Source organism: Macaca mulatta, chromosome 3 (genome assembly GCF_049350105.2).
Source record: "Macaca mulatta isolate MMU2019108-1 chromosome 3, T2T-MMU8v2.0, whole genome shotgun sequence".
Classification (NCBI taxonomy): Eukaryota; Metazoa; Chordata; class Mammalia; order Primates; family Cercopithecidae; genus Macaca; species Macaca mulatta.
In genome coordinates this window covers 181702844-181730644 of record NC_133408.1, presented here as the reverse complement: position 1 = coordinate 181730644, position 27801 = coordinate 181702844, and the positions used below count along the sequence as shown (strand labels likewise).

The window sequence follows — 27801 nt, the reverse complement described above, 5'->3', positions numbered from 1 at the left end:
GAGCAGAGGTGTCCCACTATGCATCAGTTAGAGTACTATCCCCTAAACTTCTGTGTGCATCCTTTTATACTATGACATTTTCTCCTCTTTTGATGGTATTTGAAAGATCTCTTATACCTTTTTGTTATAAAAGATTCACTTGCTATCCATGTGTATAGATTTTATTTATTCAGAAAGTCTCTGTTGAAAAGTTTCTAAATAATTACAAGTCTCCTGAATCCCATACTTCCTAACATAGTTGGGATAATTGGCCATATTTATTGTCCAACAAATATGTGGATCCTTCTGGACAGCAATCTAGGATCTAGAAGTAATTATCTTGTGACCAGATAAATCAGGTTCAATGAGATTTTTCAAAAACTCAGAGGATTACCCAAGTAAAACAAAACACAACTTTAATGTTCCAAAGCCCTCCAAATGTACATGTTTTTTGATCCAGCATTTACATTTCTGATAACTTAGCCCAAGAAAATTATTAGGGACATGTAAAAGGATGCATGCACTTAGCTGTTCACTGTGCATTGGGTGTTTTAGAAAATAGTTAGAATACTAAGGATTTATGTTAAGATGCTGAGTATCACGCTATTGAAATTATAAGCATTACCTTGCTCATTTCTCAGAACAGTCCTATGTGGTATTTACTATAATTACTCCAATTTATAGATAAAGAAATGGAAGTTAAAAAGACTCAGTAACTTAATCAAGGATGTTCAGCTAGTGAAGGTCAGATCCAGGAATCAAAACCAGGAATGATTTCTAAAACTTTGTTCTTGTCCACCACACTTTACTAGAAGATTTGTGGTTATGCAATTGTTAAATAAATAATATACTTTTACACCTGAATAAATCATATACTTTTAGCCCTGAATGCTATGCACATATTAAATAATACGTTATCAAAATCTGTATTTTGACATCAAAAGATATATATATAACATAGTGTTAGCTTAATCTTGAGCGGATAGATTACAAAACAATTTGCACAATATGTTCCCGTTGTTCTATGTGAACCAGTGATTTTCTATCTATCTGTCCATCCATCTATCTATCTATCTATCTATCTATCTATCCATCTCTCTTTCTAGCTGCCTACTCATTTTGAAAGGATACACCCTGAGGTGCTAGCAATGACTATAACTAAATGTACAAGGTTATAAATGTTTTTTGTTTTCTCAATTTTCCTTTTTAATATTTTCCAGCCACTTTTTTTTTTTTTTTTTTTTTTTTGTCATGAGTACATGTAGCTTTCATAGCAGGGAAAATAAAAGCAAATTTTCAAATTTAATATGCAATTTAAAACTCCTTGATAATAGGACTTGAGTATTGTTCACCCCAGCCCACTGCTGTATCCAGCAGAGTGCCATGCTCAAGAAACACTTCTGGAAGGTGAGCAGGTGGTGCCAGAGAGGAGTCTGAGCAGGGGACTGAGCAGAGCTCCAGCAAATGGAGCAAATGGAACAGCAAGGACCTACTCATTAAGATTAGTGTCTTCAACTAGATTTCTTTTCTTAACATTTTTAACTTGACATGATTTCAGACTTGCAGAAATGTTGTAAGGAAAGTACAAATAACTTCCAGCTACCTTTTATCCAGATTCAACGTTTGTTAAAACTTTACTACATTTCTCTCCCCACTGTATTTCAAGGAGATTTAGACACAGAGGAAGGGTGAGTCTGTGTTGACGTATTTCGTTCTCCAAATTGTCCTTAAAATGTTCCTCTGTATTAGAACTCCCCTGGCAGGAACTCTGTTCTTGCCACCACTAGGACTACAGACTCTCTTCCCTTCTTTGCCCCGCCTGCTCCCTTTGCCAAGAACACCGAACAGGAAGAAGTATTTCGCGGGGATGCCACCAAGGCAGAGACTGTGAAGAAGGAAGAACGTTGCTTGGGCAGAAGGAGCATATTCTCAGGAGACGGGGACCCTGCCTGCCACACCAAGCATTGGGCCACCAGGAAGACCCCCATCTGCAATCCAGCCTAGACTTCCAGGGAGAAAGAGGTGAGTCTGTCTGTCTGTCCTGGCTGCATGGACTGTTGAGCAATGCCAAGACCTTCAGGGATGCCTGTCCTATCTGTCTCCTACCCCTGGTATTTGGAAGATTGAGGCTTCTGACAACTGAAGTCAGTATGGTGAAGGCTACAAACTAAGGTCCTTGGGAACAAGGGTCATTGCAAGGATAAGGGTTCTCAAAATACAGGAGAGGGTTTAATTATTAGACAGAATTTAGGAGGCCACAAATAGGGCAAGGCTGAGGCCCAGAGTAGGGAATGAGTGAAGGAGAGGCAGCATGCCAAGTTCCAAGGCTCCAATCAATACTTGTTTCTTTCTGTGTTCTGGGCCCATGCTGGATCACCTCCTGGTACCTATCAATGTCATGCCTGTCTTCCAAGTCTGCCTTGCTTTGGGTACTCTGAGCGAGAGGCAGGAATATGTCCTGGTGAAAAGCAGCCTTGTTCCCGAATTCTGATGCTGCCGTGCTCTAATCTTCACAGGCCCCTGCAGCTCCTTCACCATGAACCGGCACTTGATCATCTCTGGGCTTATTGTGGTGGTGCTTAAAGTTGTCGGAATGACTTTCTTTCTACTTTATTGTGAGTATTTGAGCAACCTCTTGCCCTAACCTCCACGTTGTTTGGCTCATTGACTCTTCTCTTAGAAAGCAAGGTTGGGTATACAGGTTTCATACCCAAGTCTTTCCATCTGAGACTAACTGGCCCAATCTGAGGTCAATTGGCAATGCCTTTCTCACTCCCCAGCACACACAGTGGGCCAGGCTCCTTGGTCTACCTTGGAGATATAGAACTTAACAGTCTCTGATGGTTAGAACCCCATGCAAAGCTTTTGCTAATGGAGTATTAGTTGGGTGATCTCAGCTGAAGTACTTGGCAGTGCTTGTTATTGTTGCCAAAATCTAAAATTACAGCTCCAGTTCAACCCAATGATAAGGCCGTGGTGAGAGCTGAATTATAATGTAACAGGATTTAACTGAGAAAGAAATTTCTCTCTGTGTACATATAAATCAATTCATCCAAATGCCTAGTAAAAGAAGCCTCCTAGGAAAGGATTTTACTGCAATCAGAAACTAGAATCTTCTCCAGTCCCAGAAGCCAGTAGGGAAAATAAATGAGGAAGGAAATGTGAGTAGGAGGCAGTAGTTAGCTAAGAGGTATCTTCCCCATGATGCAATCTGAAGGTGCAATTCCTGTCATGTCAGACAGCAGGAAAGAAATAGGAATAAGTGAATGTAGTCACAAAACCACATTTACGCATCTTCACTGAGTCAGAGAGTTCAGTATTTCCCACTAATAGTCACAGTACCCTAGTAGCCCCTGTGCTGATATGTGTTTGCCATATTCATCATGCAGTCACATTTGGGGCTGAGCCAACAGCTGATTTTCTTTTCAGTTCCACAGATTTTTAACAAAAGTAACGATGGTTTCACCACCACCAGGAGCTATGGAACAGGTAATCTGCATGGTGGTAAATCTTCTCCCCCTCCTCCTGCTATTTCTATGCTGAATTTCTAGAGACCTTCCACACAGGCTCCTTTCCCAAGAAATTCTTTTGTACAATGGTCCATAAAGATCTTCCAATTAATTCCCCTTCTTTTACATATGAGAAAACCAAGAGCAGACTGAGGGAAATTTCTGATCCTCAAGTTTCCTCCTGGATATGGGGATGATTTATATCTAATCATTGTAATAGAATGTGAAAGTGTTTAATAGCCAGGAGCTATGGGAGCTAGAGAGATGAGTGGGGCATGGTTCTCCCGTCCCTGTTAAACCAGCTTCCTCCTGAAGCCTTTCCCAACAACATCCTCTCACTTCCTGTTAAGACACCTATTACGACTGACATCGTTAGGAGAAAGACCACTTCTCATATATCTTAGTATCAACAGAGGCAACCCAATACAGTGAGCTGTATGGAAAAAATACCCATAAAATACTTATAGAGTCCTTAAGTTATAATCTCAAAGTAGTTTCTGATGAAAACCAGGCTATTACATCTTAGAGTCTATAAACTAAACAAAAAGTGAATGTCAATTTGTTTCATTAAGATAAATGTAAGTAACTAATTTGATGTCAGAGTAAAGTGGTCTTCCACCACAATGGACAAATAACTGGCACCCCGATGAGATGTTTGACCAGCCTCTGAAGTCACTACAGCTGCCTGCTCAGACAGTCACTGTTCCCAGGAAAATGAGGCCCCTATATGGATTTCTAGAAATGAATGGACCCTTCCCTGCTTATAGAAAATCTCCCTAAAGTTCACTTGCTTCCTTGTCTGCTAATATCCCCTTGGTCCTGAAATTTTGTTCCAATTAGCCTCAATCCTTAGAGCTAATACAGTGCTAATGAGAAAAGGGTCCCAGAGCTGCCCAGGGTTATGAATTTTCCTATTGAATCTGGGACATCAGAAATAGAAAGAACAGCAAAGATGCTGTGTGGAGCCTGGGGGAGAAGTACTCCAAACAGTCCTTTGGAGAAAACACTGTCAAAGGTTTATATAAGATAGGAGTGTGAGAGTTTCTCTCTGATACTAAATTCCTCCATTACTTTTCCTTTCTTCTGTTCTTTTTCTCAGGATTTGATGCCTACCGCTACATCAAAAAAAAAGGAGACATGAAATAGGATTTGGGTGTCAAGCATGACAAATAATGGCAGTAGTTAGATGGAAGGCTCAAAGAAAGAAATTGTCTGAAACGTTCTAGCTCAGAGTAGCCAAGAGCTTCTGGTCATCTCCATGATTCAGATAGTCACACAGCCCATACTCTGATGTTTCTGTTTCTGTGTTGTATTTGTCATACCATAACCTTCAGGTTTTCTTTTCACTTAAGACTCACAGATTTTTGGGAGCAGTTCCCCAAGTCCTAATGGCTTCATTCCCACAAGGAGCTATGGAACAGGTAAAGTGCAAGGTTCCAACCTACTCTCCATCCCCTAGGTTCTCATGCACTGAATTCTTAGAGACTTCTCCCGTTGTCATTATTCTTATGGAATTTTTTTGCTCAAAGGGACCATAAAGACCTTCCAGTTCATTCTCTTTACATACATTATTTAGGCTTTTTAAAAATTTTTCTGAGTACATGGTAGGTATATATATTTATAGGTTACATGATATATATTGATAAAGGCATGCAATATGTAACAATTATATCAGGGTAAATGGAGTATCCATCACCTCAAGCATTTATCTTTTGTATTACAAACAATCCAATTATACTCTTAGTTATGTTTAAATCTGCAATTAAACTATGTTTGACTATAGTCACCCTGTTGTGCCAGCAAATACTACGTCTTATTTAGTCTTTCTATTTTTTAGTACCCATTAACAAGCCCCACTTCTCCCCCATACCTCCCCCAACAACTACCCTTTCCAGCCTCTGGTAACCATCCTTCCATGCTCTGTCTCCATGAGTTCAATTGTTTCAAATTTCAGCTCCTGCAAATAAGTGAAAACATGTGAAGTTTGTCTTTCTCTGCCTGGCTTATTTCATGTAACATAATGACCTCCAGTTCCATTCATGTTGTTGCAAATAACGGGATCTGATTTTTTTATGGACAAATAATACTCCATTGTGTATAAATACCACATTTCTTTATCCATCCATCTGTTGATGGACACATAGGTTGGCTATTGTGAATAGTGTTGCGATAAAAACGGGAGTGCAGATGTCTCTTCAATATACCGATTTCCTTTCTTTTGGGCCTATACTTAGGAGTGGAATTGCTGGGCCATATGGTAGCTCTATTTACAGTTTTTTGAGGAATTCCAAACTCTTCTCCATAGTTGGACTAGTTTACATTCCCACCAACAGTGTATGAGGGCTCCCTTTTCTCCAAATCCTTTCCAGTATTGGTATTGCCAGCCTTTTGGATAAAAGCCATTTTAACTGGGTTGAGATGATATCTCATGGTAGTTTTGATTTGAAATTCTATAATGAGGAACGGTGTTGAGCACCTTTTTATATTTCTATTTAACATTTGTACTATTTCTTTAGAGAAATGTCTATTCAAATCTTTTGCCCATTTTTTAACTAGATTATTAGATTTTTTTTTCCTATACAGTTGTTTGGGCTCCTTACATATTCTGCTTATTAATCCCTTGTCAAATGGGTAGTTTTCAAACATTTTCTTCCATTCTGTGGGTCGTCTCTTCACTTCGTTGATTGTTTCCTTTGCTGGGCAGAAGCTTTTTTAACTTAATATGATCTCATTTATCTATATTTCCTTTGGTTGCCTGTGCTTGTGGGATATTACTCAAGAAATCTTTGCTCACTTCAATGTCCTACAGAGTTTCCAGAAGGTTTTCTTGTATTTTCATAGCTTGAGATTTTAGATTTCAATCTTCAATCCATTTTGATTTAGTTTTTGTATATGTCAAGAGACAAGGGTCTCATTTTATTCTTCTGTGTATGAATATCCAGTTTTCCCAGCACCATTTATTGAAGACACTGTCCCTTCCTCAATGCATGTTCTTGGTACCATTGTCAACAATGAGTTTACTGTGGATGTATAGAATTATTTATGAGTTCTCTCTTCTGTTCTGGTGTATATGTCTGTTGTTATGCTAGTACCATAGCATTTTGGTAACTGAAGCTCTGCAGTGTAATTTGAAATCAGGTAATGTGATTCCTCCAGTTTGGTTATTTTTTTGCTTAGGATAGCTTTGGATAGTCTGGGCCTTCTGTGGTTCCATGTACATTTTAGGATAATTTTTTCTATTTATGTGAATAATGTCATTGGATTATTGACAAAGATTGCAATAAATCTGTAGATTGCTTTGAGTAGAATGGACATTTTAACAATATTGATTCTTCCAATCCACAAACATGGAATATTTTTCCTTTTTTTTTTTTTTTGGTGTCCTTGTCAATTTCTTTCGTCCATGTTTTATAGTTTTCATTGTATAGAACTTTCACTTCTTTGGTTAAATTAATTCCTAGGTATTTTATTTTATTTGTAGCTATTATAAATGGGGTTAGTCTCTTAATTTCTTTTCAGAGTGTTCACTGTTGGCATGTAGAAATGCTACTAATTTTTGTCTGTTGATTTTGTATCCTGGAGATTTACTGAATTTGTTTACCAGTTCTAATAGTTTTTTGGTGGAATCTTTAGGTTTTTACAAATATAAGGTCATATCATCTGCAAACAAGGATAATTTGTCTTCATCCTTTCCAATTTGGATGTCCTTTATCTCTTTCTCTTGTCTGACTGCTTTAGCTAAGCCTTCCAGTACTATGTAGAAAAAGAATGATGAAAGGGTGTGCAGCCTTGCCATGTTCCAGATCTTACAGGAAAGGCTTTCATTTTTTCCCCATTCAATATATGCTGGCTGTAGGTCTGTCATATATGGCTTTTATTTTGTTGAGGGATGTTCCTTCAATACCCTGCTTTTTGAGAGTTTTTCTCATGAAGGGATGTTGACTTTTATCAAATAATTTCTCAGCATCAATTGAAATGGTCGTATGGTTTTTGTCCTTCATTCTGTTGGTATAATGTATTACACTGATTAATTTGCATATCTTGAACCATCCTTGCATTCCTGGGATAAATCTCACTTGGTCATGATGAATGATCTTTTTAATATGTTGTTGAATTCAGCTTGCTAGTATTTTGTTGAGGTGTTTTGCATCAATATTGATTGGTATATTTGCCTGTAGTTTCATTTTTTGATGTGTCTTAGTCTGTTTTTGGTATCAGGGTAATGTAGGCTTCATAGAATAAATTTGGAAGTATTCCCTCTTTCTCTATTTTTCAGAACAGTTTGAGTAGGATTGGTATTATCTCTTCTTTAAATACTTGGCATAATTCAGCAGTGAAGCCATTGGATCCTGGGCTTTTCTTTACTGGGAGAGTTTTCATCATGGCTTTCATCTCATCACTTGTTATTGATCTGTTCAGGTTTTGGATTTCTTTGTGGTTTAATCTTGATAGGTTGTACGTGTCTAGGAATTTGCCCATTTCTTCTAGACTTTACAATTTATTGGCATATAGTTGCTCACAGTAGTCACTAATGATCTTTTGAATTTCTGTGCCATCCATTGTAATGTCTCTAATGTCTCCTTTTTCATCTCTGATTTTATTAATTTGGGTCATCTCTCTTTATTTATTTTTTTTTTGGTCTGGCTAAAGGATTATTGATTTTATTTATCTTTTCAAAAAGCCAAATTTCTTTGCATTGATGTTTTGTATTGTTTTCTTCATTTCATTTCTGCTATGATCTTTTTTTTTTGTTGTTCTACCAATTTTGGGTTTAATTTGTGCTTGCTTTTTTAGTTCTTTAAGATTTGTCATCAGATGTTTTGTTTGAAGTTTTTCTTTTTTTTCTCTTTTTTTTTTTTTTTTTTTTTTTTTTTTTGATGTAGGCACTTATAGGTATAAATTTCCATCTTAATATCCTATAGGTTTCCGTATGCTGTGTTTTCATTATCATTTGTTTCAAGAAATTTTTCAATTCCCTTCTTAATTTCTTTATTGACTTATTGGTCATTCAGGAGCATATTGTTTAATTTCCATGTATTTGTACAGTTTCCAAACTTCCTCTTGTTATTGACTTCTATTTAATTCCATTGTGGTCAGAGAAGACGCTTAATATCATTTCAATTTTATGAATGTTTTAAGGCTTGTTTTGTTACCTAACATATGGTCTATCCTTGAGAATGATCCATGGGCTGAAGAAAAGAATGTGTATTCTGTAGCTGATGTATAGAATGTTCTATAAATATCTATTATGTTCATTTGGTCTACAGTATAGATTAAGTCCAATGTTACTTTATTGATTTTCCATCTGAAAGATCAGTCCAATGCTGAACACAGAGTGTTAAACTCTCCAGCTGTTATTGTATTGGAGGCTATCTATTTCTTTAGCTCTAATAATATTTGCCTTACATATCTGGGTGTGCCAGTATTGGGTGCATATGTATTTACAATTGTTATATCCTCTTGCTGAATTGACCCCTTTTTCATTATATAGTGACCTTCTTTGTCTCTTCTTACAGTTTTTGTCTCAAGATCTATTTTGTCTGATATAAGTATAGCTACTGTTGCTCCTTTTTGGTTTCCATTGGGATGAAATGTCTCTTTTTATCCCTTCATTTTCAGTCTGTATGTATCTTTATAGGTGGAGTGGAGTGTGTTTCTTGTGGAAAAACAGATCATTAGGTCTTGTTTTTTCATCCATTCAGCCACTCTACATACTTTGATTGGAAAGTTTAATCCATTTACATTCAATATTATTATTAATAAGTAAGCACTTACTTCTGCCATTTTGTTATTTGTTTTCTGGTTGTTTTTTGGTCTTCTTCTCCTTCTTTCTTTCCTTCCTGTCTTCCTTTTAGTGAAGGTGATTTTCTCTGGTGGTATGATTTAATTTCCTGCTTTTTGTTTTTCATATATCTACTGTATTTTTTTTATTCAAGGTTACTATGAGGCTTGCAAATACTATCTTATAACCCATTATTGTAAGGTGATAACAACTTAACTCTGCATAAACAAACAAGTAAGCAAAAAAAGAAAACTAATACTCTACATTTTAACTTTGTCTCTCACTTTTTAACTTTTTGTTGTTTCCATTTATAACTTTGTTTTTACTGTCTATGTCTTGAAAAGTTGTTGCAGTTATCATTTTTATTGGTTCATCTTTTAGTCTTTCTACTTAAGAGTACTTTACATACCACAGTTACACTGTTATGATTATTGTGTTTTTCCATGTACCTACTATAATCAGTGAATTTCATATATTCAGATGATTTCTTATTGCTCATTAATGTCCTTTACTTTCAGATTGAAGAGCTATTTTTAGCATTTCTTATGGGACTGGTGTGCAGTTAATTAAATCCCTCAGCTTTTATTTGTCTGGGAAAGTCTTTATTTCTCCTTCATGTTTGAAGGATATTTTCATCAGATATGCTATTCTAGGGTAAAGGGTTTTTTCCTTCAGCAACTTAAATATGCCATGCATATTAAATCTCCTGGCCTGTAAGATTTCCACTTGGGGGACATCCCAAGCCCAGTAACAATGTGGGTCTGCTACCAGACATATTGGAGCTCCATTGTACATTATTTGTTTCTTTTCTCTTGCTGGTTTTAGGATCCTTTCATTATCCTTGACCTTTGGGAGTTTGATTATTAAGTGCCTTAAGGTAGGCTTCTTTGGGTTAAATCTACTTGGTGTTCTATAACCTTCTTGTACTTGGATATTGATATCCTTCTCTAGGTTTGGGAAGTTCTTTTTTTTTTTTTTTTTTTTTTCATTTATTTATTTATTTATTTATTTATTTATTTATTTATTATACTTTAAGTTGTAGGGTACATGTGCATAACGTGCAGGTTTGTTACATATGTATACTTGTGCCATGTTGCTGTGTTGCACCCATCAACTCATCATTTACATCAGGTATAACTCCCAATGCAATCCCTCCCCCTTCCCCCCTCCCCATGATAGGCCCCTGTGTGTGATGTTCCCCTTCCTGAGTCCAAGTGATCTCATTGTTCAGTTCCCACCTATGAGTGAGAACATGCGGTGTTTGGTTTTCTGTTCTTGTGATAGTTTGCTAAGAATGATGGTTTCCAGCTGCATCCATGTCCCTACAAAGGACGCAAACTCATCCTTTTTGATGGCTGCATAGTATTCCATGGTGTATATGTGCCACATTTTCTTAATCCAGTCTGTCATTGATGGACATTTGGGTTGATTCCAAGTCTTTGCTATTGTGAATAGTGCTGCAATAAACATACGTGTGCATGTGTCTTTATAGCAGCATAATTTATAATCCTTTGGGTATATACCCAGTAATGGGATGGCTGGGTCATATGGTACATCTAGTTCTAGATCCTTGAGGAATCGCCATACTGTTTTCCATAATGGTTGAACTAGTTTACAATCCCACCAACAGTGTAAAAGTGTTCCTATTTCTCCACATCCTCTCCAGCACCTGTTGTTTCCTGACTTTTTAATGATCGCCATTCTAACTGGTGTGAGATGGTATCTCATTGTGGTTTTGATTTGCATTTCTCTGATGGCCAGTGATGATGAGCATTTTTTCATGTGTCTGTTGGCTGTATGAATGTCTTCTTTTGAGAAATGTCTGTTCATATCCTTTGCCCACTTTTTGATGGGGCTGTTTGTTTTTTTCTTGTAAATTTGTTTGAGTTCTTTGTAGGTTCTGGATATTAGCCCTTTGTCAGATGAGTAGATTGCAAAAATTTTCTCCCATTCTGTAGGTTGCCTGTTCACTCTGATGGTAGTTTCTTTTGCTGTGCAGAAGCTCTTTAATTTAATGAGATCCCATTTGTCAATTTTGGCTTTTGCTGCCGTTGCTTTTGGTGTTTTAGACATGAAGTCTTTGCCCATGCCTATGTCCTGAATGGTACTACCTAGGTTTTCCTCTAGGATTTTTATGGTATTAGGTCTAACATTTAAGTCTCTAATCCATCTTGAATTAATTTTCGTATAAGGAGTAAGGAAAGGATCCAGTTTCAGCTTTCTACTTATGGCTAGCCAATTTTCCCAGCACCATTTATTAAATAGGGAATCCTTTCCCCATTTCTTGTTTCTCTCAGGTTTGTCAAAGATCAGATGGCTGTAGATGTGTGGTATTATTTCTGAGGACTCTGTTCTGTTCCATTGGTCTATATCTCTGTTTTGGTACCAGTACCATGCTGTTTTGGTTACTGTAGCCTTGTAGTATAGTTTGAAGTCAGGTAGCGTGATGCCTCCAGCTTTGTTCTTTTGACTTAGGATTGTCTTGGAGATGCGGGCTCTTTTTTGGTTCCATATGAACTTTAAAGCAGTTTTTTCCAATTCTGTGAAGAAACTCATTGGTAGCTTGATGGGGATGGCATTGAATCTATAAATTACCTTGGGCAGTATGGCCATTTTCACGATATTGATTCTTCCTATCCATGAGCATGGTATGTTCTTCCATTTGTTTGTGTCCTCTTTGATTTCACTGAGCAGTGGTTTGTAGTTCTCCTTGAAGAGGTCCTTTACATCCCTTGTAAGTTGGATTCCTAGGTATTTTATTCTCTTTGAAGCAATTGTGAATGGAAGTTCATTCCTGATTTGGCTCTCTGTTTGTCTGTTACTGGTGTATAAGAATGCTTGTGATTTTTGCACATTAATTTTGTATCCTGAGACTTTGCTGAAGTTGCTTATCAGCTTAAGGAGATTTTGGGCTGAGACAATGGGGTTTTCTAAATATACAATCATGTCATCTGCAAACAGGGACAGTTTGACTTCTTCTTTTCCTAACTGAATACCCTTGATTTCTTTCTCTTGCCTGATTGCCCTAGCCAGAACTTCCAACACTATGTTGAATAGGAGTGGTGAGAGAGGGCATCCCTGTCTTGTGCCAGTTTTCAAAGGGAATTTTTCCAGTTTTTGCCCATTCAGTATGATATTGGCTGTGGGTTTGTCATAAATAGCTCTTATTATTTTGAGGTACGTTCCATCAATACCGAATTTATTGAGCGTTTTTAGCATGAAGGGCTGTTGAATTTTGTCAAAAGCCTTTTCTGCATCTATTGAGATAATCATGTGGTTCTTGTCTTTGGTTCTGTTTATATGCTGGATTATGTTTATTGATTTGCGAATGTTGAACCAGCCTTGCATCCCAGGAATGAAGCCCACTTGATCATGGTGGATAAGCTTTTTGATGTGTTGCTGAATCCGGTTTGCCAGTATTTTATTGAGGATTTTTGCATCGATGTTCATCAGGGATATTGGTCTAAAATTCTCTTTTTTTGTTGTGTCTCTGCCAGGCTTTGGTATCAGGATGATGTTGGCCTCATAAAATGAGTTAGGGAGGATTCCCTCTTTTTCTATTGATTGGAATAGTTTCAGAAGGAATGGTACCAACTCCTCCTTGTACCTCTGGTAGAATTCAGCTGTGAATCCATCTGGTCCTGGACTTTTTTTGGTTGGTAGGCTATTAATTGTTGCCTCAATTTCAGAGCCTGCTATTGGTCTACTCAGGGATTCAACTTCTTCCTGGTTTAGTCTTGGAAGAGTGTAAGTGTCCAGGAAATTATCCATTTCTTCTAGATTTTCCAGTTTATTTGCGTAGAGGTGTTTATAGTATTCTCTGATGGTAGTTTGTATTTCTGTGGGGTCGGTGGTGATATCCCCTTTATCATTTTTAATTGCGTCGATTTGATTCTTCTCTCTTTTCTTCTTTATTAGTCTTGCTAGTGGTCTGTCAATTTTGTTGATCTTTTCAAAAAACCAACTCCTGGATTCATTGATTTTTTGGAGAGTTTTTTGTGTCTCTATCTCCTTCAGTTCTGCTCTGATCTTAGTTATTTCTAGCCTTCTGCTAGCTTTCGAATGTGTTTGCTCTTGCTTCTCTAGTTCTTTTAATTGCGATGTTAGAGTGTCAATTTTAGATCTTTCCTGCTTTCTCTTTTGGGCATTTAGTGCTATAAATTTCCCTCTACACACTGCTTTAAATGTGTCCCAGAGATTCTGGTATGTTGTATCTTTGTTCTCATTGGTTTCAAAGAACATCTTTATTTCTGCCTTCATTTCGTTATGTACCCAGTAGTCATTCAGGAGCAGGTTGTTCAGTTTCCATGTAGTTGAGCGGTTTTGATTGAGTTTCTTAGTCCTGAGTTCTAGTTTGATTGCACTGTGGTCTGAGAGACAGTTTGTTATAATTTCTGTTCTTGTACATTTGCTGAGGAGTGCTTTACTTCCAATTACGTGGTCGATTTTGGAGTAAGTACGATGTGGTGCTGAGAAGAATGTATATTCTGTTGATTTGGGGTGGAGAGTTCTATAGATGTCTATTAGGTCTGCTTGCTGCAGAGATGAGTTCAATTCCTGAATATCCTTGTTAACTTTCTGTCTCATTGATCTGTCTAATGTTGACAGTGGAGTGTTGAAGTCTCCCATTATTATTGTATGGGAGTCTAAGTCTCTTTGTAAGTCTCTAAGGACTTGCTTGATGAATCTGGGTGCTCCTGTATTGGGTGCATATATATTTAGGATAGTTAGCTCTTTCTGTTGAATTGATCCCTTTACCATTATGTAATGGCCTTCTTTGTCTCTTTTGATCTTTGATGGTTTAAAGTCTGTTTTATCAGAGACTAGTATTGCAACCCCCGCTTTTTTTTGTTCTCCATTTGCTTGGTAAATCTTCCTCCATCTCTTTATTTTGAGCCTATGTATGTCTCTGCGTGTGAGATGGGTCTCCTGAATACAGCAGACTGATGGGTCTTGACTCTTTATCCAGTTTGCCAGTCTGTGTCTTTTAATTGGAGCATTTAGTCCATTTACATTTAAGGTTAAGATTGTTATGTGTGAACTTGATCCTGCCATTATGATATTAACTGGTTATTTTGCTCATTAGTTGATGCAGTTTCTTCCTAGCCTCGATGGTCTTTACATTTTGGCATGTTTTTGCAATGGCTGGTACTGGTTGTTCCTTTCCATGTTTAGTGCTTCCTTCAGGGTCTCTTGTAAGGCAGGCCTAGTGGTGACAAAATCTCTAAGCATTTGCTTGTCTGTAAAGGATTTTATTTCTCCTTCACTTATGAAACTTAGTTTGGCTGGATATGAAATTCTGGGTTTAAAATTCTTTTCTTTAAGAATGTTGAATATTGGCCCCCACTCTCTTCTGGCTTGGAGAGTTTCTGCCGAGAGATCTGCTATTAGTCTGATGGGCTTCCCTTTGTGGGTAACCCGACCTTTCTCTCTGGCTGACCTTAAGATTTTTTCCTTCATTTCAACTTTGGTGAATCTGGCAATTATGTGTCTTGGAGTTGCTCTTCTCGAGGAGTATCTTTGTGGTGTTCTCTGTATTTCCTGGATTTGAATGTTGGCCTGCCCTACTAGGTTGGGGAAGTTCTCCTGGATGATATCCTGAAGAGTGTTTTCCAACTTGGTTCCATCTTCCCCCTCACTTTCAGGCACCCCAATCAGACGTAGATTTGGTCTTTTTACATAATCCCATACTTCTTGCAGGCTTTGTTCATTTCTTTTTCTTCTTTTTTCTTTTGGTTTCTCTTCTCGCTTCATTTCATTCATTTGATCCTCAATCGCAGATACTCTTTCTTCCAGTTGATCGAGTCGGTTACTGAAGCTTGTGCATTTGTCACGTATTTCTCGTGTCATGGTTTTCATCTCTTTCATTTCGTTTAGCCATCAATTAATTAATTACTCTAGCCATCAATTCTTCCACTTTTTTTTCAAGATTTTTAGTTTCTTTGCGCTGGGTACGTAATTCCTCCTTTAGCTCTGAGAAATTTGATGGACTGAAGCCTTCTTCTCTCATCTCGTCAAAGTCATTCTCCGTCCAGCTTTGATCCGTTGCTGGCGATGAGCTGCGCTCCTTTGCCGGGGGAGATGCGCTCTTATTTTTTGAATTTCCAGCTTTTCTGCCCTGCTTTTTCCCCATCTTTGTGGTTTTATCTGCCTCTGGTCTTTGATGATGGTGATGTACTGATGGGGTTTTGGTGTAGGTGTCCTTCCTGTTTGATAGTTTTCCTTCTAACAGTCAGGACCCTCAGCTGTAGGTCTGTTGGAGATTGCTTAAGGTCCACTCCAGACCCTGTTTGCCTGGGTATCAGCAGCAGAGGCTGCAGAAGATAGAATATTTCTGAACAGCGAGTGTACCTGTCTGATTCTTGCTTTGGAAGCTTCCTCTCAGGGGTGTACTCCACCCTGTGAGGTGTGGGGTGTCAGACTGCCCCTAGTGGGGGATGTCTCCCAGTTAGGCTACTCAGGGGTCAGGGACCCACTTGAGCAGGGAGTCTGTCCCTTCTCAGATCTCAACCTCCGTGTTGGAAGATCCACTGCTCTCTTCAAAGCTGTCAGACAGAGTCGTTTGCGTCTGCAGAGGTTTCAGCTGTGTTTGTTATTGCCCTGTCCCCAGAGGTGGAGTCTACAGAGACAGGCAGGTTTCCTTGAGCTGCTGTGAGCTCCACCCAGTTCGAGCTTCCCAGCAGCTTTGTTTACCTACTTAAGCCTCAGCAATGGCGGGCGCCCCTCCCCCAGCCTCGCTGCTGCCTTGCCGGTAGATGGCAGACTGCTGTGCTAGCAATGAGGGAGGCTCCGTGGGTGTGGGACCCTCCCGGCCAGGTGTGGGATATGATCTCCTGGTGTGCCTGTTTGCTTAAAGCACAGTATTGGGGTGGGAGTTACCCGATTTTCCAGGTGTTGTGTGTCTCAGTTCCCCTGGCTAGGAAAAGGGATTCCCTTCCCCCTTGCGCTTCCCAGGTGAGGCGATGCCTCGCCCTGCTTCAGCTCTCGCTGGTCGGGCTGCAGCAGCTGACCAGCACCGATCGTCCAGCACTCCCCCGTGAGATGAACCCAGTACCTCAGTTGAAAATGCAGAAATCACCGGTCTTCTGTGTCGCTGGCGCTGGGAGTTGGAGACTGGAGCTGTTCCTATTCGGCCATCTTGCTCCGCCCCTCCGGGAAGTTCTCTGTTATTATCCCTTCGCATAAACTTTCTACCCCTATCTATTTCTCTACTTCCTCTTTAAGGCCAGTAACTCTTACATTTGCCCTTTTGAGGCAATTTTTTAGACCTTACGAATGTGTTTCATTGTTTCTTATTCTTTTTTCTTTTGTCTCCTTTGACTTCTGTGACCCCTCTGGTTCTGTTATTACAATATTCTGATGTATTCCTCAGTATGTGAATTTCATTTTTTAACTCCAGAATTTCTGCTTGATCCTTTTTAATTATTTCAATCTCTTAGTTTATCTGATAGAATTCTGAATTTCTTCTCTGTGTTATCTTGAATTTATTTGAGTTTCCTCAACACAGCTATTTTGGATTCTCTGTCTAACAGGTCACATATTTCTGTTTCTCCAGGATTGGTCCCTGGTGTCTTATTTACCTCAATTGGTGAGGTCATGTTTTCCTGAATGGTCTTGATACTTGTCGATGTTCATCAGTGTCTGGGCATAGAAGAGAGGTATTTATTGTAGCTTTCATGACCTGGGTTTGTTTACATCCATCCTTTTTGGGAAGGCTTTCCAGGTATTCAAAAGGACTTGGGTGTTGTGACCTAAGCTCTATCTGCATGGGGGACATCCCAAGCCCAGTAACTCTGTGGGTCTTATAGACTAGTACCGGTACCCACCTGGTTGGTGTTGGATAAGATCTGAAAGATTTATCTGGATTACCAGACAGAGACTCTTGTTCTTTTTCCTTACTTTTTCCCAAACAGAATCTCTTTCTCTGTGCTGAGCTGCCCAGAGCTGGGAGTGGGGTGACACAAGCATCCCTGTGACCACCAGCACTGGGACTGCATTGGGTCAGACCTGAAGCCAGCACAGCACTGAGTCTCACTCAAGGCCCACTACAACCACTACCTGGCTACTGTTTATGTTTTGTCAAGATCTTACAGCTCTATAATCAGCATATGGTGAAGCTAGCCAAGCCTGTGACCTTCCCTTCAGGGCAGTGAGTTCCACCAGGCCTTAAATACGTCCAGAGATGCTGTCTTAGAACCAGCGACTGGAGTCAAACACCTTATAAATCTACCTGGTGTTCTATCCCCCTGTAGCTGAGCCGAAACTCCAATCATGAGACATAGTTCTTTCCACTCTTCCCTCCCCTTTCCGCAGGCAGTGGAGCTTCACCCTATGACCACTACCATCACAGGCCCACAGGGTCACTGCCAGACTACCACTGATTTTTGTTTAAGGTACAAGGGCTCTTTGGTCAGCTTGTCACAAATGCTGCCAGGCCTAGAACCCACCCTTTATGTCTGTGGGCTTCTATCTGGTCCAGGGCAGGTCCAGAAATGCTATTCAAGAGTCAAGGCCTGGAATCTTGGACCCCAAAAGCTGACCTTTACTTCTCTGTGGCCAGGCTGTTACATAAGGTGCAAGACAAAGCCCCCTTTACTTTTCTCTCTTCTTTTCTCAAGCAGAAGAATGTGCTGGGTTTCATTTGAAGCCCGAGACATCTCAGTCTCACCCAAGGCCCATAACATACTACCTGGGGATTGCTGCTTGTTATTCAGGGGCCAAGAATTCTTTCATCAGCAGGTGAGGGGTCCTTTCAGAACTGTGTACTTATCTTCAAGACAGAGGATTCACTTTTGTCCCAGGGTATGTCTAGGTGTGCCTACAAATGTCTTTCAGGAACTAGAGTTTGGAATGGGGACCTCACAACTCTGACTAGTGCCCTATTCTACTGTGGCTTGTATCCAAGATGCAAGACAAAGTACTCTTTACTCTTCCCTCTCCTCTTCTCAAGCAGAAAGCAAGGGTCTCTTCTGGAGCTGCAAGTTGTGCTCCCTGGGGTTGAGAGAGCAATGGCACAAGCATTCCCTTGGTCACCCTGGCTGGTATCTCAGTAGGTTCCCTTTAATTCCACTGGCTCAAAGCCCAGCTCAGCACAAGGACTTGCCTAGGAGTTGCAGTCCTTGTGGCCTAGACTACCTTTCAAGTTTATTTATGGCCCCAAAGCCATTCAGCTCACAGTGGGCAAGGCTTGCCAGAACTCAAGTTTCAACCACTGGGTGGGTTATTCCCCTCTGGCTAGCATTCATCTAAATGCTTCCTCCATGGGTGGGCATCAGCTGAGTTCGGTCCATTTTGCCCTCCACTGTGAGAGGGCAGCACTGAGTCCAGTGTAAAGTCTCACGATCCCTGCACACTCCCTCTCCCATGCACACAGACTTTACCATGCCATGCTGTCACTGCAGCAGGGATAGGGCAGGGGTGGTGTCAGCAATTCAAGACTGTCTTTCCTACCCTCTGCAGTGCCTCTTTCAGCTACCCAGGAACTGCGTGTTCATCTGATTTTTTGTTCTCATGTATGTATTTGTGCTTTTTTATGTGTAGATAGTTGTCAGACTTGGTGTTCCTGTAGGGGGATGACTAATGGAAACTTCTATTCAACCATTGTGCTCTTCTCCTTATTCTCCTTAGATTATTGTCAGGGAACCAGACTAGACTGGGTGGAATTTCTTCCTGGATGGGGAATAATTTTTACCAATATAATCATTAAAACAAAAATATGTATCACTGTTTTATGACTTAATTCCAGGATTTATACCCCAAACCAGTAAACTCATACTCTCCTTTCTTGGACCTCTTCAGTCTGCCCCGAAGACTGGGAATTTTATCAAGAAAGATGTTTTCTCTTACCTACTTCTGAATCATCTTGGAATGAAAGCAGGGACTTTTGCAAAAGAAAAGGATCCACATTGGCAATTGTCAACACACCAGAGAAACTGGTGAGGACACTGGAATGGTACAGTAAAGCCACACACTCTACACAGCCTCAGTGGGTGGGATGGGGTGGAAATTTCGGGAAGCGGGGATGGGATTGAGTGAGGAATGGACAGGTGGCTGGCTGAAAAACTGAAGCTATTTGTTCTGGACTGGGGGTTAGGAGACTCTTCTTAGTAGCAGTGAAGCAGCATGTTTTTCAGTTTCATTTAACCACAGAAATTCACACCTTGTGGTTTTAATGAGCTGATATCCTGGGGCTGGGCCAAGATATTTAAAGTGAAGCAAATGACCAAATGAGATGATGTGTGTAAAAGTAGTTTAACAACTAAAAGAATACCTCATAGATGTGATGTCAATGCATCATCCCAGTCTGCATAGTAAATAAGGAAGACGTGAATTGACAAAATTAGCAATGTGAAAAACTGAGAATCAGGTCATAGAACTGAATTTGCAGTAGATGATCATGATAATAATCATGAAGATGTATTACTATCCACATTTTATAACTGGCAACTAGGAGACAGAAAAGTAATTTGCCCAAGGTCAAATAACAAAACACAGAATTGAATTCAGATCTCTCTGACTCCGAAATCCATACTCTAATCTGTGCTACATACACTATACTCTTGTTTCTCTCACTTCTATCCCTTTATTCCTCCTCTAAAAAGTCCTCCTGTGATTTAGAAGAACTTGTAAGATGATCTCCTTTCTGAATCTTGGTAATAGATGACCAAGGGATCTGGATGCTACAAACCCTCTAGGGCTAAGTACCCAGGTAGCAAGGGAAAATGTCCTAAGGTGGAAAAACAGGAGCAAGACAGGGGAATGAAAATAGGAAAGGAGGGAAGGCAAAGGGAAGAAGCAAGTGTGACAAGTCTGCTACACCCATTAAGTTTTGTGGATGCCAATTTGCATCCTTGGTGATGAAAAAGGTCATCATGGCCAGCCTGGCCAACATGGTGAAACCATGTCTCTACTAAAAATTAGCCAGGTGAGGTGGTGCACACCTGAAATCCCACCTACTTAAGTGGCTGAGACAGAGGAATTGCTTGAACCCAGGAGGCAGAGGCTGCAGTGAGCCATGATTGTGCCACTACACTCCAGCCTGGGCAACAGAGCAAGGCTCTGCCTCGGAAAAAAAAAAAAAAAGGAAAAGAAAAAGACAAAGGTCATCATGCCAATGGTTTGCTGGTGACTCTCAAGTCTGTATCTCCAGCTCATCTCCTCCAAACAGGTATATCAAATTCCACTTTGATGTTTCAAGAGTCCCACAAACTCACTATGTTCAAAACTGAGTCAATTATATTTGACCCCACCGCTACTCCTTTTACATTCCAAATACTGGTGAGTATTCATGTCACCCAAGATTGAAGGCTAAGAGTTTTCTGGGACTTTACCTTGTCTTTTCCTCCTCAATTATTTGCTAACCAAGTCCTTTTCTCTCTATGCCCATAACAAATAGTTCAGTTCTTACCTGGATTTCTTCAGAATTCTTCTAATCCATCTCCTTGCCTCCTGTTTTGCACTCTTTCTAGCTATCCTCCTCAGAACTGACATCATAATACCTCCAAGGCTCTAAACTGTGCCATTTTCCAAATTAAAATGGGTTAAACCCCAGTTCTCCTAGCATGGCATATGTTAGGTTCATGACCACGCCAAATGTCACACTCATGGTCAGGTTCCAGCCCATGCTGAGGTCCTAGGGGAGAGAGTGGGTGGCAGATAGCTGAAAGAACACTCAGGGGGCCATAAGCAGGTGAAATGTAGTTTTATTCAGCAACTCTTTCATCAGCAGCTTTCTCACACTGTCTGTCTGGCTGCTTGATCCAGCCACTCCCATACACAGCTGCGCAGCCAGCTCTCCCTTGTGTTCAGGGTCAGCAGCTTAACTCTTTCTCCCTCTGGACATGAGTGCATGCTGAGCTATGTCCTGGCTCCCCTCTGTCCAACTGCAAGATGGACAGCCTTGGTTCGCTCTCTCTTTCTCTGGGCACCAGCGCCTGTACCATGTCAAGACACACTGAGCCGAGCCAAGCTGCATGCACAACATCGGCAGGTCAATTATACCTTTTTCAAACAACAGTGGCTCTGAGCTAAGCATCAGCTTACACAAACAGGTTATATAGCAAGTGTATATATATCTGCATGCCTGCTCCTTAAACTCACTGAGTCACTTTGGCCCGGATGTCTGCCTCAGTCTACTCCTTGACCAAAGCACATCCATGTACCTTACATCGTATCAGGCCTTGCACAGTGCCGCCTCTGCCTTCTCTCCAGCCTTGTCTCTCAAACCACCTCCCTGCCACCTCTGCACTAACTACGCTGAGCATCTTGCAGTTCCTCAAATGCTCCAGGCTGCTTCCCCACCTGCCTATAATCCATGCTGTCTTCCAGAAGTCCATACTCTCCCCGACAGTTTGTCTGACAAACTTAGCTATCTCCTAAAATTCATCTCAGGTATCACCTCATCTATCATTCTAGAAAAACTTCATATCTATGTAGAATGATCGCTTCCTCCTTTCTGCATCTTCCAGATCTAGTATATAATTCCCTAGTACAACACCTGAGATACTTCATTATGCTAGTTAAGTTGGTTGTCTTCCCTCATTAAACCTGTGGTTCTTCAAACAGACTCTCACTCTGGAATCAGTGGTTCAAAGGCCACTGACTTTTTTTAAATGGTGATAAAATCTATGTACCTCTTCCCAGAAACATTACATAAGCAAAATATTTTTCATAATATTCCAGTGGTTCCATAGTTTTCCTGGGAAACCATCCATGGCTTCCAGCGTGAGAGTTCAGCATTAAGGATTCTGGTTTTAGACTATGGGTCAGAACACTTTTTTTTAAAAAGGGTCAGATAATACACATTTTAAGCTTTTCAGGGCATTGGTCTCTGCTGTTGTAACTTGAAAGCAGCCATAGATAATATGTAAACAGTGGGCATGGGTGCATTCCAATAAAACATTTACCAAAACAGGATGAAGTCTGGATTTGGCCCACTGGCTGTAGTTTGCCAACCCTCTTGATTATAATTACTTTGAGGAGAAATATATTTGCTTCCATATCCTCATCCTAATACAACGCATGGCACATAATAGACACTCAAAAGATGTTTGGTAAATGAGAACATTCAGTAATTAATTAAAAAGTAATGAAATAAGATATTTCAGAAAAGGAGAACATTGAAAAGGGAGAAACTAAGGAAACAGACATGGGGATGGAAAGAATAAGACTTGGATACCCACTGATTATGGGAGGTATAGAAAACACTTCTGGCTGAAATGATTTGTAACTTATCAAATAAATACAGAACAAAGATGTCTAGGACTAGTGTCAAATTAGCAAATATTCAACAAGCACTTGCTTATTTCTTCTTGGATTACACTTCTAAAAGCAATATACTTCTAAATCTCACTGTTTTCCTTTCCTAAGTACTCAATAAATAGAAACACATTGTATTAACACTTGATTCAGCCTTACTTAGCATTCAAAATTTCTGGTAACAAAAACAATCCTATGGATAGAAGCATGACATATTTTTTTAAATGACCCTGTTTTTGATTGCATAGTACCCCTTCCCCTTTATTATCACAGTGTGGTCCCTGGACAGAAACATCAGTATCACTTGGGCATTTTGTAGAAAAGTAAATTATTGGTTCCCTTCACTAGACCTACTTAACCAGGAGCCCAGCAATCTGTTTTAACAAGACTTCAGGCTTTCCAGATTCCCTGTGAAGCCTGACAACGACTTCTTTAGGCTTAGTGATGAGTCCCAGCTGTAGCTGGTCTCAGCGTTCCCTACCAGCCTTCCTTATTCCCAGGATCAGATACAATCATGGGCACATTGGCTCAAGAGAGGTGTCATTAAAAGAGTCACTGTTGAAATTTTTTTTTTTAATTTCTAGAAGTTTCTTCAGGACATAGCTGATACAGAGAAGTATTTTATTGGCTTAATTTACAATCGTGAAGAGAAAAGGTGGCGTTGGATCAACAACTCTGTGTTCAATGGCAAGTACGTGAACATCCCACAGTTTCCTGGGGATCTTGGTTTGCTTCAAAAGACCAAACCTGAGATTGGTGGGTTCACTCTGGAATAGCTCAAACGCTAACGCTTGACTCTGTTCTGCTCTTCTCCTTTCTTCCAACCCATCCATTCCCTGAGACACATTTTAATAAACTTTTTCTTATGAAAGAGATCAAACTTTCATAAGGAGAGAGAAGAGTATTCATATAGCAAATTATTTTATTCAAATCAGGATCCAAACAAATCCACATACATAGCACTCATTTGATGTATCGTGTAGCTCTCTTTAGATGCTAGTTTGTATAGCACTGAGCATTTCTGACTGATCAAAAAAGCTTAGTTTCTTGACTTCAAACAGACTAGATATGAGTCTAGACTGGATGCTAGCTATCTCAAGGAGACACGGTCAGTTTTATGGAGGCAACCCAGTTGGTATAGAGATGAGATCTATTTCTATAACACCTAGCATTTCTGACTGATCAAAAGGGCTTCATCTTTTAACCCACAGATCACATTTTATTACAAAGTACCTACAAGTTTCCCCAGATGTGCCTTCTTTATCTAAATAAAGGTTATTATAAGCAACGTGTCTATGCCTCAAAGCTATAAACTTCTGACCCCCAAGAGCTATCTCCTGTGAATTGTTCCATGGAGATTAGGATTGGTGAGAACACCAATAATTTTCCCAGTGTTTGTACGAAAGTAGTGATTCAAACAGAGGTCAAGTCAGTCCCCCAGCCTGTAACTGGGCTTCCCTACAGGGAGGAGGAAATTGATATTTATTCAGTGTCTGCTAATGCCAGCACTATGCTAAACACTTTGCATATGTTGTTTCCTGAAATATTCCCCATGATGCTTTTATCACTCCCCATTTCACAGACAGTTGAACTGAGGACAAGAAAAACTTAGAAATGTGTTAAATATCATACAGCTAGTCCAAAACACATGACATTTCTCTGAAACCAGAGTCTTTTCAGTCAGACTGAAACAGACTGAATGACAGAAAAAGAGGTGGGAGAGCCAACACATACCTCCACCAAGTTTTTCTGAAGCCACTATGGTCTGGAAAGGGATGCACAACCTCTCTCCTTTTCCTTCCTGCCCTCCCGCTGTGAACACATGTACTGTCCTAAACAGTACTTTTGGAAGAAGAGACAGTCCATGAGATGCTTCTAACCGAACGCCACAGTGAGTGAGTTAGTCTAAGACTGTGAATCCGTACAAGCTCGCAGAAGAGCTGACAGGAAAGGGTCGGTTTACAGCTGCATTTGTGGAGCTGGATGAGGAGAGGGATCTGAGCTAAAAAGGAGGCTTCCCAAATGGAGGCCTGTGTGGGCCCGGTAGTCTGCTGCCCCTCCAGGCAAAATTCCTGCAAGACTCTCACTCTGGAATCAGAAGAGCCTGGGCTAAAATGATGGGCCATTACCATGCTTTGTTTTTTTGTTTGTTTGTTTTGTTTTGTTTTCTCATTTAGTGTTACCAATCAGAATCAGAATTTCAACTGCGCGACCATTGGCCTAACAAAGACATTTGATGCTGCATCATGTGACATCCGCTACCGCAGGATCTGTGAGAAGAATGCCAGATGATCACAGTTCCCTGTGACAAGAACCATACTTGCAACTCTTTTTGAATCCACACAGGTCATCTGGCCAGTGATCCTTTTACTTACCTATCTGTCTACCAGCAGCGGTCCTTGCCCATTTGAGAAACTGAGCTTCTTTCTTCTGCACTGGGGGACTGGATACTAGCCATCTCCAGGAGACAGGATCAGTCTTATGGAAACAACTCAGTTGGTATAGAGATGAGGTCTGCTTCTGTAGTACTGAACATTTCCGACTGATCAAAAGGGCCTAGTCTGTTGACAGGGTTTGTTTTATTTTAGCCTCAGAGTATCTACCGTACTACCAGGGAGCAACTGTAGAGTGAGCAATTATAAACATTATTTAGGGATTATTCCACCATTATTTAGGGATTCCACCATGGTGGAAGAGGGATAAACGTAGCTCCTGTGACCTCATCTCTGTTCTCAAGGGAACCCCATTCACATGCCCCTCCTAACTCCACAAGCTGGGGTAGCAGAGGCTCTCCTCAGTCTGAACTAAGGCTGGGCCTTGGGGAGGGCTCCTAGTGCTGAGCTTGGAGCAGCACAGACAGCAGCATTGTTTATGGGAATGGAGAGACGTCTGGGCAGGATAGGAACCTTCTTGGAGACCCCTTTGAAGAAAACCAGACAGCCAAGGGAACAAAACACACTAGGTTTCTGTTCTTCAGCAAAGCCCTGAAGAGACACTTAAGCTAAAAATTCCCTTGTCATATTTCTGAAACTCCATTATAACATATGTAACTCCTTTGTAACCAAAATTTAGGTAAGCAGGCTTCCTTTGCTCTGAAGGTTTTGAGTACCTGACTGTATTTGTTGAGTATATTTTTAAAATTTTGGATAGTCTCTTAGGCAACAATAATTACAATATATTTGTCCCCTAGTTCTAGAGAGAACCTGATATCAGGCACAGCCTACTGACCCAAGGACCCTGGCACTGGTTGGCATCACATTGATCTAGAACAGGTCCAGCTGATGAAGCAATAGAAAAAGAGGAGGGCTGCTCAGGGAAACATTGGCTGGGGACAAGGAATAAGCACATAGTAGAAAGAGAACATCAGGGTCAAATGGAAATCACCTGAGACAGGAAACAGAGCATTCATTTGGCCACACTGGAAGAAAGGCAAGAAAGAGGAAGAAAAGTCTTGGAGTACCCTGGCTGTTCTCTACATTCACAAGACATCAGCTATTTACCCTGCTTGGTGCATGAGAAAGATAAAAGAGATGCCTTGTGTGTTTTGAGTAAGAATAAGTAAACCATAAGGAAGACCATGTATAAAACTGATGGAAATAATAGTCACCTAAGTACAATGCATACCATTTTGTGTCTAATAACAATGTACCACAGTCATGACTGTACATATCAGTATATGCATACCAAACAAGATGTTGTAAATCATATTTTTTATTACAACACTAAGTTCTGTTTCTGCATTCCTAGGTTTCATCATTTTTGGCTCCTTAGCATGGCCACTTACAATTTTTAAAAATGAGATAACACATCAGGTGTCAGAACTTGCTTAAAGAGAATCACCAGAAGTAATTTGTGTTTGAGATGGGGTGGAAATTGGAATTATATTAGCAGCCTGTGGAGATACAAGTTCTCTGACTGTGTTGGGAAAGAATAAGTGCTACCGTTGAGAAGGGAAGTAAGGCTGAGTCTAAGTGGAGAGAAAAATCAACAATTGATTTTTCTCTCTAAGTGGAGAGAAAAATCAATTCTAGCCAAAGGCAAGCCCCAGAACTCAGACAACAGAAAGGAAATCCTAATCCTTCTGTTTTGAGAAGAGAGAACTATAGTTGCTTCACTTCCTGTTTCATGACAGAATAACTGCAAACTTTTAAGATCAGGAAATGTAGACATCTAGTGATTTCTTTAGTAGACAGTTTAAATTTCCCCCAAGATTAGGAGACACTTCTGTGCAGGTTCTAAAAGGAGCCCAGTGGCCTGGGGTGGGAGTGGGGAGTAGATAGGGAAAATGTGGGCTTTGGTTTAAGTTTACCATTGGGAGAGTTCCTGGATCCTTGCAAGCTTAGATAAATGTGATCTTTATTAGATAGCAGTGGCATGCTTTAAAAAAAAAAAAGGCAATGAAATTTGAATTTGAGTTTTGACTTTGCTTCTAATATGCTGTGTGAATCAGTACAGTTTTCCTACTCTTTCTTGGTCTTAGTTTCCTTACTGATAAAATGGGGTAGTAATACCTATCTCAAAAAATTATTGCACATATTAAATAACATTCCTCTATGTATCTCAATGGCATTAGACATTAGGAGAAGCATTTTGTAGAGGATCTGAAGTTGAGATCTTCATCCAAGAAGCAGCTTTTCAATTTGCTAGAAGCTTAATGTAGGCAAGCCACTTAATGTTTCAGAACTTGTTAACTCATTTATAATACGGGAATAAAAATTTGCCCAAGTCAGAGAAGGGTGCCTCAAAAATGTTGTGGCCAAGCCACATGGAGATCAAAGGCACACTTTTCATGACTTCAAATGTGGGCCCAGCCTAGGTCAGCCAACCCCCATACAACCCTTAGACTCATGAACAAATCCACCTGAGAGCAGTAGAGCCACCCTAGATCAGCAGAAACTCTAAGCATGAAAATAAAAGCTTATCACTGCATACCACTGGAGTTTTCTGGTTATGTCTCATATAGCAAAATCTAACTGATGCAATCTCCACCTGGCCTTCATCCTTCTCCCTTTATTGTCCTTTCATGTATTGTTCATCCAGCAACCAGGATGATCTTGTTAAAACATTAAACAGATTCTGTTACTCTTCTTCAGCCCCCTGTGATGGTTTTCCAATGTGCTTCTGGAAAGAGCAAACATCTTTAAAAGGATCTAAAACTAGAAATGCCATTTGACCCAGTGATCCCATTACTGGGTATATACCCAAAGGATTATAAATCATTCTACTATAAAGACACATGCACACGTATGTTTATTGTGGCACTATTCACAATAG

General features: G+C 40.1%; 1 protein-coding gene across 1 annotated transcript; it reads left to right on the top strand.

Annotated features, from left to right (window-relative positions):
* The first annotated feature begins 1736 nt into the window (after positions 1-1736).
* CLEC5A (C-type lectin domain containing 5A) lies at positions 1737-27614 on the top strand. The gene is made up of 7 exons (XM_001085243.5): positions 1737-2001; positions 2496-2594; positions 3409-3468; positions 4841-4909; positions 19069-19205; positions 23112-23218; positions 24705-27614. Exons 2-7 carry the CDS (start codon positions 2516-2518, stop codon positions 24817-24819), a joined length of 567 nt encoding a protein of 188 aa, XP_001085243.3. The 5' UTR covers positions 1737-2001; positions 2496-2515; the 3' UTR covers positions 24820-27614.
* Positions 27615-27801: the final 187 nt, after the last annotated feature.